Below are 11,384 nucleotides of genomic sequence, written 5' to 3'. Positions count from 1 at the left end.
CTCCCCTGTAACCATCACCCCCATCCTCCTCCTCCCTCCTGTAACCATCACCCCCATCATCCTCCTCCCCTGTAACCATCACCCCCATCATCCTCCTCCCCCTGTAACCATCACCCCCATCCTCCTCCTCCCCTGTATCCATCACCCCCATCATCCTCCTGCCCCTGTATCCATCACTCCCATAATCCTCCTCCCCCTGTATCCATCACCCCCATCATCCTCCTCCCCCTGTAACCATCACCCCCATCCTCCTCCTCCCCCTGTAAACATCACCCCCATCATCCTCTCCCCTGTAACCATCACCCCCCATCCTCCTCCTCCCCTGTAACCATCACCCCCATCATCATCCTCCCCCTGTATCCATCACCCCATCATCCTCCTCCCCTGTAACCATCACCCCCATCATCCTCCTCCCCTGTAACCATCACCCCCATCATCCTCATCTCCCTGTAACCATCACCCCCATCATCCTCCTCCCTGTAACCATCACCCCCATCATCCTCATCTCCCTGTAACCATCACCCCCATCATCCTCCTCCCCCTGTAACCATCACCCCCATCATCCTCCTCCCCCTGTATCCATCACCCCCATCATCCTCCTCCCCTGTAACCATCACCCCCATCATCCTCCTCCCCCTGTAACCATCACCCCCATCATCCTCCTCCCCCTGTATCCATCACCCCCATCATCCTCCTCCCCTGTAACCATCACCCCCATCATCCTCCTCCCCCTGTAACCATCACCCCCATCATCCTCCTCCCCTGTAACCATCACCCCCATCATCCTCCTCCCCCTGTAACCATCACCCCCATCATCCTCCTCCCCCTGTAACCATCACCCCCATCATCCTCATCTCCCTGTAACCATCACCCCCATCATCCTCCTCCCCTGTATCCATCACCCCCATCATCCTCCTCCTCCTGTAACCATCACCCCCATCCTCCTCCTCCCCTGTAACCATCACCCCCATCATCCTCCTGCCTGTAACCATCACCCCCATCATCCTCCTCCCATGTAACCATCACCCCCATCATCCTCCTCCCCCTGTAACCATCACCCCCATCATCCTCCTCCCCTGTAACCATCACCCCCATCATCCTCATCTCCCTGTAACCATCACCCCCATCATCCTCTTCCCCTGTAACCATCACCCCATCATCCTCCTCCCCCTGTAACCATCACCCCCATCATCCTCCTCCCCTGTATCCATCACCCCCATCATCCTCCTCCCCCTGTAACCATCACCCCCATCATCCTCCTCCCCTGTATCCATCACCCCCATCCTCCTCCCCTGTAACCATCACCCTCCTCCCCTGTAACCATCACCCCCATCATCCTCCTCCTCCTGTAACCATCACCCCCATCATCCTCCTCCTCCTGTAACCATCACCCCCATCATCCTCCTCCCCTGTATCCATCACCCCCATCCTCCTCCTCCCCTGTAACCATCACCCCATCATCATCCTCCCCCTGTATCCATCACCCCCATCATCCTCCTCCCCTGTAACCATCACCCCCATCATCCTCCTCCCCCTGTATCCATCACCCCCATCATCCTCCTCCTCCTGTATCCATCACCCCCATCATCCTCCTCCCCTGTATCCATCACCCCCATCCTCCTCCCCTGTAACCATCACCCCCATCATCCTCCTCCCCTGTAACCATCACCCCCATCATCCTCCTCCTCCTGTAACCATCACCCCCATCATCCTCCTCCTCCTGTAACCATCACCCCCATCATCCTCCTCCCCTGTATCCATCACCCCCATCTCCTCCTCCCCCCTGTAACCATCACCCCCATCATCCTCCTCCCCCTGTATCCATCACCCCCATCATCCTCCTCCTCCTGTATCCATCACCCCCATCATCCTCCTCCCCTGTATCCATCACCCCCATCATCCTCCTCCCCTGTATCCATCACCCCCATCCTCCTCCTCCCTGTAACCATCACCCCCATCATCCTCCTCCCCCTGTATCCATCACCCCCATCATCCTCCTCCTCCTGTATCCATCACCCCCATCATCCTCCTCCCCTGTATCCATCACCCCCATCCTCCTCCCCTGTAACCATCACCCCCATCATCCTCCTCCCCTGTAACCATCACCCCATCATCATCCTCCTCCTGTAACCATCACCCCCATCATCCTCCTCCTCCTGTAACCATCACCCCCATCATCCTCCTCCCCTGTATCCATGACCCCCATCCTCCTCCTCCCCTGTAACCATCACCCCCATCATCCTCCTCCCCCTGTAACCATCACCCCCATCATCCTCCTCCCCTGTATCCATCACCCCCATCATCCTCCTCCCCTGTAACCATCACCCCCATCATCCTCCTCCCCCTGTAACCATCACCCCCATCCTCCTCCTCCCCCTGTATCCATCACCCCCATCATCCTCCTCCCCTGTAACCATCACCCCCATCATCCTCCTCCCCCTGTAACCATCACCCCCATCATCCTCCTCCCCTGTAACCATCACCCCCATCATCCTCCTCCCCCTGTAACCATCACCCCCATCATCCTCCTCCCCCTGTAAACCATCACCCCCATCATCCTCATCTCCCTGTAACCATCACCCCCATCATCCTCCTCCCCTGTATCCATCACCCCCATCATCCTCCTCCTCCTGTAACCATCACCCCCATCCTCCTCCTCCCCTGTAACCATCACCCCCATCATCCTCCTGCCCTGTAACCATCACCCCCATCATCCTCCTCCCATGTAACCATCACCCCCATCATCCTCCTCCCCCTGTAACCATCACCCCCATCATCCTCCTCCCCCTGTAACCATCACCCCCATCATCCTCATCTCCCTGTAACCATCACCCCCATCATCCTCTTCCCCTGTAACCATCACCCCATCATCCTCCTCCCCCTGTAACCATCACCCCCCATCATCCTCCTCCCCTGTATCCATCACCCCCATCATCCTCCTCCCCCTGTAACCATCACCCCCATCATCCTCCTCCCCTGTATCCATCACCCCCCATCCTCCTCCCCTGTAACCATCACCCCCATCATCCTCCTCCCCTGTAACCATCACCCCCATCATCCTCCTCCTCCTGTAACCATCACCCCCATCATCCTCCTCCTCCTGTAACCATCACCCCCATCATCCTCCTCCCCTGTATCCATCACCCCCATCCTCCTCCTCCCCTGTAACCATCACCCCCATCATCATCCTCCCCCTGTATCCATCACCCCCATCATCCTCCTCCCCTGTAACCATCACCCCCATCATCCTCCTCCCCCTGTATCCATCACCCCATCATCCTCCTCCTCCTGTATCCATCACCCCCATCATCCTCCTCCCCTGTATCCATCACCCCCATCCTCCTCCCCTGTAACCATCACCCCCATCATCCTCCTCCCCTGTAACCATCACCCCCATCATCCTCCTCCTCCTGTAACCATCACCCCCATCATCCTCCTCCTCCTGTAACCATCACCCCCATCATCCTCCTCCCCTGTATCCATCACCCCCATCCTCCTCCTCCCCTGTAACCATCACCCCCATCATCCTCCTCCCCCTGTATCCATCACCCCCATCATCCTCCTCCTCCTGTATCCATCACCCCCATCATCCTCCTCCCCCTGTAACCATCACCCCCATCATCCTCCTCCCCCTGTATCCATCACCCCCATCATCCTCCTCCCCCTGTATCCATCACCCCCATCATCCTCCTCCCCCTGTATCCATCACCCCCATCATCCTCCTCCCCTGTAACCATCACCCCCATCATCCTCCTCCCCCTGTATCCATCACCCCCATCATCCTCCTCCCCCTGTATCCATCACCCCCATCATCCTCCTCCCCCTGTATCCATCACCCCCATCATCCTCCTCCCCCTGTATCCATCACCCCCATCATCCTCCTCCCCCTGTATCCATCACCCCCATCATCCTCCTCCCCTGTAACCATCACCCCATCATATCTCTCTACTACTTATTATATGAAAAAGTCCACTTAGTATCCTTCCGCCTCCACTCAACCAATAAAGTAGTCCCCTGCACTTCTGATTCTCTCTCTGTCTTCCAGGCGTCTCCCCTTCTCTTCTTATCTTTTCTCTCCAGGTTTTTTTATTCCTCCTGCTACTTTTTTTTTTCTTCCATTCACACTAAATTTCACAGGCAAAAAAAAACGAAAAAAAAAAAACCTCCTCACAATAAAAAGAAGAAGCCGATATGAAGGGGCGGAGAGATCGCAAACCCCAGACCCACAGCAGCTACGCCGCAACCTAACGCAGGACAAACGGAAGCGCCGGCTGGGTTTTTTTTTTGACCGACAAGATGTTCAACCAATAAGTAAGCAGAATCGACTTCCAAAATTCTTCAATGACCAATAGGGATGCGGGAGAGGCGGTCCTGGTCGGAGCAGCAGGCTAGGCTGTGTGCGAGCCGCTGTGGCTGAGGCAGAGTGTGTGGAGTCAGTGCGGGCGGCGATGTGACGGAAAGTTGTCGCTTCTTCAGTGGGGAAGTCGCGCAGGAGCGGAGGCGGCAGAGCCGAGCGCGGGGCCCTCCCCGGGGCCGCCATCACCTCACACCGCGGCAAGCACGGGGTTATTTATTTTTGTATCCCCCCCTCAGAGGAGCTCCCCTCTAAATGCCCGCAGCCATGATCGAGAAGGGGGCAGAGGGGTCGGGGAAGCGACGGGGCCGGAATAACGCGGCCAGCAGCAAAAGTTTAACGGCTCCGAACGGCAACGGCAGCAACTCGTGGGAAGAAGGCAGCAGCTCCACCGCGTCCAGCGACGACGAGCACGGTGAGTGGTAGCCTCGGACTCCGGGATGATGCGTCCGCCCCGGGAGGAAGATGTAACCCCCCCTCCACCCGGGAGATATACACCCCCATCAGCGGGAAATATACGGCCCCCCACGGACGATACACCCCCCCCCCCTTCTTCCTCCCCGGGAGATATTTCCCCCCCCCCTTCTTTCTCTCTGGGAGATTTACCCCCCCCCCCCCCTTCTTCCTCTCTGGGAGATTTACCCCCCCCCCTTCTTCCTCTCTGGGAGATTTACCCCTCCCCCCCCTTCTTCCTCTCTGGGAGATTTACCCCTCCCCCCCCTTCTTCCTCTCTGGGAGATTTACCCCCCCCCCCCCTTCTTCCTCTCTGGGAGATTTACCCCCCCCCCCCCTTCTTCCTCTCTGGGAGATTTACCCCCCCCCCCCTTCTTCCTCTCTGGGAGATTTACCCCCCCCCCTTCTTCCTCTCTGGGAGATTTACCCCCCCCCCCTTCTTCCTCTCTGGGAGATTTACCCCCCCCCTTCTTCCTCTCTGGGAGATTTACCCCCCCCCCTTCTTCCTCTCTGGGAGATTTACCCCCCCCCCTTCTTCCTCTCTGGGAGATTTACCCCCCCCCCTTCTTCCTCTCTGGGAGATTTACCCCCCCCCCTTCTTCCTCTCTGGGAGATTTACCCCCCCCCCCCCCTTCTTCCTCTCTGGGAGATTTACCCCCCCCCCTTCTTCCTCTCTGGGAGATTTACCCCCCCCCTTCTTCCTCTCTGGGAGATTTACCCCCCCCCTTCTTCCTCTCTGGGAGATTTACCCCCCCCCCTTCTTCCTCTCTGGGAGATTTACCCCCCCCCCCTTCTTCCTCTCTGGAGATTTACCCCCCCCCCTTCTTCCTCTCTGGGAGATTTACCCCCCCCCCCTTCTTCCTCTCTGGGAGATTTACCCCCCCCCCCCCCCTTCTTCCTCTCTGGGAGATTTACCCCCCCCCCCCTTCTTCCTCTCTGGAGATTTACCCCCCCCCCCCTTCTTCCTCTCTGGGAGATTTACCCCCCCCCTTCTTCCTCTCTGGAGATTTACCCCCCCCCTTCTTCCTCTCTGGGAGATTTACCCCCCCCCCCTTCTTCCTCTCTGGAGATTTACCCCCCCCCCCTTCTTCATCTCTGGGAGATTTACCCCCCCCCCCTTCTTCATCTCTGGGAGATTTACCCCCCCCCTTCTTCATCTCTGGGAGATTTACCCCCCCCCTTCTTCCTCTCTGGGAGATTTACCCCCCCCCCCCCTTCTTCATCTCTGGGAGATTTATCCCCCCCCTTATTCGTCCCTGGGAGATTTACCCCCCCCCCCCCTTCTTCCTCTCTGGGAGATTTACCCCCCCCTCCCTTCTTCCTCTCTGGGAGATTTACCCCCCCCCCCCCCTTCTTCCTCTCTGGGAGATTTACCCCCCCCCCCCTTCTTCCTCTCTGGGAGATTTACCCCCCCCTCCCTTCTTCCTCTCTGGGAGATTTACCCCCCCCCCCTTCTTCATCTCTGGGAGATTTATCCCCCCCCTTATTCGTCCCTGGGAGATTTACCCCCCCCCCCCCCCTTCTTCCTCTCTGGGAGATTTACCCCCCCCTCCCTTCTTCCTCTCTGGGAGATTTACCCCCCCCTATCCTCTCCCCTGCCTGGGATCTATGTTCTGTGCCCCCTTTCTTCCCCAGGATATGCCTCCATCACCCCTCTCCTCTCTTACAGGTGGCGGCGGGATGAGGGTGGGCAGCCAGTATCAGGCGGTGGTGCCGGAGTATGACCAGGGTAAGTGAGCGTGCATGTGTCCTGCTGCTGGTGGTGGTAGCCTCCAACTCCTCGTGCCCGACCAGGGGGTATCGACACCCGCGAGACTGGTAGAATCGAGCGCACTGCTGAGTGACATGCTTGTTTCAATCTGGAGAATAAAAATGAGTTTTGTCTTTATGTTCACTGATCTCTTGGTGGAAGTGTCTGTGAATGTGAGGAGGGGTTCATGATGGCACAGGAGGGGTTAATGGCTGGAGGTTACAGCTTTCTTGGGGATCTTAGCTATAGGTGCTGGCCACCCATCTTACCCTTTGGCCGTAGCTATAGGCCGTGGCCACCCAGCTTTACTCGGGGCCGTAGCTATAGGCCATAGGCCGTGGCCACCCAGCTTTACTCGGGGCCGTAGCTATAGGCCGTGGCCACCCAGCTTTACTCGGGGCCGTAGCTATAGGCCGTGGCCACCCAGCTTTACTCGGGGCCGTAGCTATAGGCCGTGGCCACCCAGCTTTACTCGGGGCCGTAGCTATAGGCCGTGGCCACCCAGCTTTACTCGGGGCCGTAGCTATAGGCCGTGGCCACCCAGCTTTACTCGGGGCCGTAGCTATAGGCCGTGGCCACCCAGCTTTACTCGGGGCCGTAGCTATAGGCCGTGGCCACCCAGCTTTACTCGGGGCCGTAGCTATAGGTCGTGGCCACCCAGCTTTACTCGGGGCCGTAGCTATAGGCCGTGGCCACCCAGCTTTACTCGGTTCCGTAGCTATAGGCCGTGGCCACCCAGCTTTACTCGGGGCCGTAGCTATAGGTCGTGGCCACCCAGCTTTACTCGGGGCCGTAGCTATAGGCCGTGGCCACCCAGCTTTACTCGGGGCCGTGGCCACCCAGCTTTACTCGGGGCCGTAGCTATAGGCCGTGGCCACCCAGCTTTACTCGGGGCCGTAGCTATAGGCCGTGGCCACCCAGCTTTACTCGGGGCCGTAGCTATAGGCCGTGGCCACCCAGCTTTACTCGGGGCCGTAGCTATAGGCCGTGGCCACCCAGCTTTACTCGGGGCCGTAGCTATAGGCCGTGGCCACCCAGCTTTACTCGGGGCCGTAGCTATAAGTTGTAGTCATCAGTTTTTCATGGTGCCATGGATACATGGCAGAAGACAGGCGGTTTCACAGATTTTACAGAGGCCATAGTAGTGGGGGCCTCATTTTTGCAAAAGTCCATATTAAAAGGGAGAGAGCAGATTGACACCTGGCTTTTCCCAGAGGCCAGAGATGTAAGTGGTTGTCACCCATCTTTCCCTGAGTCTATAGGTACAAGGGAGAACAGGGTCACCCAGCTTTCCCAGAGGCTATAACTTAAAGCTGTATTCACCTAGCTTTCTCAGGGACCATAGCTATAAGCAGTAATGGCCCAGCTTTCCCAGGGGCATAGATACAAGGGCGATGAGGCTAGCAATCCAGCTTTTCTAGATACAATAACTGAGGAAACAAAATGTAGTCACCCAACTTTCCCAGTTTAAGTACAAGAAGGATGAGGTAGTCACCCAGCTTTCCTAAAAGCAATATCTATATGAATGGATTGTGGACACTAATTTCCCTGCCCAGGGTTCATAGCTATAAGGTAGGGGAGGGGAGGGGGGGGTGGTAACCCAACTTTCCAAGCCTGGACCTTATAGCTTTTAGTAGCAAACAGGTAGTAGTCACCCAGCTTTCCCAGTTTTCTGACTCTGAAATCTGCCTGGTCTAGAAAGAATGGGTGACTACTTATTCTCTCCCATATAGTTATTAGTCTGGGAAAGCTGGGTGCTCATCCATATTCTCTACCTAGATGTAAGAAAGACCTGGAAAAGCTGGGTTACCTTCATGTATGTAAGGGAGTCTGTGGAAGTTGGATGACTGCCTTTACTCTCATTGTGATTATGGGTCTTAAAACTTGGGAAAGTTAGGTTTTTCAGAGAACTCCTCGGAAAGTTGGACGCTTTCTCCTCTCCCCTTTTTAGCTATGGGTTCAGGGAAAGCTGGGTGATTACAGGTCTCCTACTTGTATCTACCCTGCTTCTTGTCCAGCCTGCGTTCAATATCATGGCATCTGACTAATGACAAAAGCGCCTGATTTTTGGTCCTTTCTTGCTCCCCCAGTTCTGGATTGTTCTTCACATTCTGACTTTCTATCACAATTTACTTGTAATGTTTCACCAGCGGATATAAAGCGACTACAAAAGAGCAAAAGTCCTGTGACGAGCCGGGGTGGTAGCCTCAAACTCTCCGGCACTTGCTGCCACGCTGCAGCTGTTAGCTCCTGTAATCCCACATGTGGACACCAGGGGGCAGAGAAAAAAAAAAAGAGAAACTCCTGCAAATCCGCCCCAATGTTTATCACCAATTATATCAATACTGGATAAATAAAATCAATTGGATTAACAGAGAGTAAACACTTCCAATTTTTTTTAATTTTATTTATCTGGCTAGGAAATGTAAGACATCACTGCAGGGGTTAAAGTATTCAGGGAGGGGGAGGTGTACACATTGAAATGACCAAATCTACTTTAGTTTCCCTTTGTGTTAGATTCATCCTGCTTTGTTTTGTTACTTTTGTTTACATTTATTTTGCAACATAGTATCAATGTGTTTTGTATACGCCCCCCCCCCCCCCTTCCAAAGGTCTGGGCTGACTGCTCCTGTATCAGGGTAGGGGTGGGGGTTGCAGAGATTTGGTCACATCTGGTGCCTGAGGGGGCCAAAGTCCTTTCTGTACTCCCCTGTGATATACTGTGTATACTACGTGGGGGGGGGGACATCGTAGATTGTTGCAGTATTAATACGGATGGGTGCAGCCTTCACGTCTGAAGTCTCCAGTATGTTCTTGCACGTGCAGGATTGAAGCGTTTAGGTCATCAGTTTTGCTGGAGGGGAATACTTTGGCGATTTCTTGCTGCTGTAGCGACTAAACGGGGAGTAATAAAACCGCACCTAGCGTTAAGAAAGTGAATAGCAATGTCGGGGGAGGGGGGGGGGGGAGGAGGGGGGGGGGTTAGGGATCTCGTGCAGCTGGAGGCCCAGGGTGGTGTGAATAATGCAAATCCTCGAGGAAATGTTGCACTTCGGTGTTAATTCCCTGATTTCCATGGAGCTTGGCTGCTGTAGGATCTTGTAAGGGCTCGATCACTGCAGCGTGGGTGCAGGGAGTCCAGTGAGAGCGGCTCCTCGGTGCTGCCCGGCGCAGACTTCATTCTTCATTTTAAATGCTGATTGCAATGATTGCCACCATTGGGGAATACGCGCTAGAACAGAGCCGGTGTGCAGATATTCCATAGGATGATCCCTCTGAGCTGATTTGGCCGGCGTGCCGGCTTGTGCAGCATTTTCTTGCTAATGCGGTGTATTGGAGTTGGCCGTGCGTTTGTCGTCTAGCACCTTTTGTCAATGGAGGGTGTCTCCTTTGCTGGAAGGTGCAGTATGTGGACTCTGCCTGCTGGAGAGGTGCGGGGGACACATCTATTCCCATTCTCCCATTTCCTCCTTTCTTACGCTCATTGCATTGTGACCGTATTAACCCCTTGAAGGCTGCAAAGTATTCAGCTATTATTTTTTTTTTTACTCCATTATGCAGAAGTCAGGCACTTTTTCTTGCGCCCGCCCGTATTACACCCCCCCCCCCTTTTTCCTTCTCCACTCTTTTTAAGCTATGCAAATGGCGTCTGCCTGGGCCAAGACAGATTCAGTCACTTGTTCTCAGAGAAGGCTCCCCTCATTGTATTTCTTATGAGCGGTGACACTACCCTCCCGCCTACTTCACAATATGGTGAGTGTGAGCTGAAGAGGAGGGGGCGCTGCTGTCGTGAATAACTTTTGTACTTTCTCCCCCTTCATCCTTCTGCTGCTCACTATAAGCGCTTTATATTCTTCCATATATAATTATATTTACATTACATGAATAAAGCAACTACGTCATCTTGCCCACTGCCTTTTCTGCTGGTTTTTTTTTTTGTTTTTTTTTTTTTTATCCATTTGTCAGAAGTATAATCTTCTACACTTTGTGAAAAATATTTCCAGGGGTGAGGGACCCCTTTAAGCATTGCAGCCCCTTCATTATGTTAGGCCCTCAGTTTTTAGTAGCTCCTATTAAAGTCCCTAAAGGACATTCATTTTATTTTTATTTTTTTTTCTTGATTTCATTGGGCTACAGGTGTCTATAAAGTGCAGATGGCAGGGGAATTATTGCAATTTTTTATATTGTGCACTACATACAATTAAAATCAATAGGACTGAAGCTTTCTTGTTGATTTTCACAGTACTTGGAAAGTACGGCGCCACCTGGTGGCCAGTTAGTTGCATAATATGGCGCCGCCTGGTGGCCAGTTAGTTGCATAATATGGCGCTGCCTGGTGGCCAGTTAGTTGCATAATATGGCGCCACCTGCTGGCCAGTTAGTTGCATAATATGGCGCCGCCTGCTGGCCAGTTAGTTGCATAATATGGCGCCGCCTGCTGGCCAGTTAGTTGCATAATATGGCGCCGCCTGCTGGCCAGTTAGTTGCATAATATGGCGCCGCTTGGTGGCCAGTTAGTTGCATAATATGGCGCCGCCTGGTTGCCAGTTGGTTGCATGGTACGGCGCCGCCTGGTTGCCAGTTGGTTGCATGGTACGGCGCCGCCTGGTTGCCAGTTGGTTGCATGGTACGGCGCCGCCTGGTTGCCAGTTGGTTGCATGGTACGGCGCCGCCTGGTTGCCAGTTGGTTGCATGGTACGGCGCCGCCTGGTGGCCAGTTGGTTGCATGGTACGGCGCCGCCTGGTGGCCAGTTGGTTGCATGGTACGGCGCCGCCTGGTGGCCAGTTGGTTGCATGGTACGGCGCCGCCTGGTGGCCAGTTGGTTG

At 54.8% G+C, this 11,384-nt stretch overlaps 1 protein-coding gene across 1 annotated transcript in view; it reads left to right on the top strand.

Annotated features, from left to right (window-relative positions):
• Positions 1 to 4,388: 4,388 nt before the first annotated feature.
• RCOR1 (REST corepressor 1) overlaps positions 4,389 to 11,384 on the top strand; it is a 30,726-nt gene continuing 23,730 nt past the window's right edge. Inside the window, 2 exon segments of the mRNA XM_075330543.1 lie at positions 4,389 to 4,769; positions 6,477 to 6,536. Of these exon segments, the coding sequence (XP_075186658.1) occupies positions 4,610 to 4,769; positions 6,477 to 6,536 (220 nt within the window). The 5' untranslated portion in view covers positions 4,389 to 4,609.

Source organism: Anomaloglossus baeobatrachus, chromosome 12, assembly GCF_048569485.1.
Source record: "Anomaloglossus baeobatrachus isolate aAnoBae1 chromosome 12, aAnoBae1.hap1, whole genome shotgun sequence".
Lineage (NCBI taxonomy): Eukaryota > Metazoa > Chordata > Amphibia > Anura > Aromobatidae > Anomaloglossus > Anomaloglossus baeobatrachus.
This window is presented reverse-complemented; position numbering and strand designations above follow the sequence as displayed.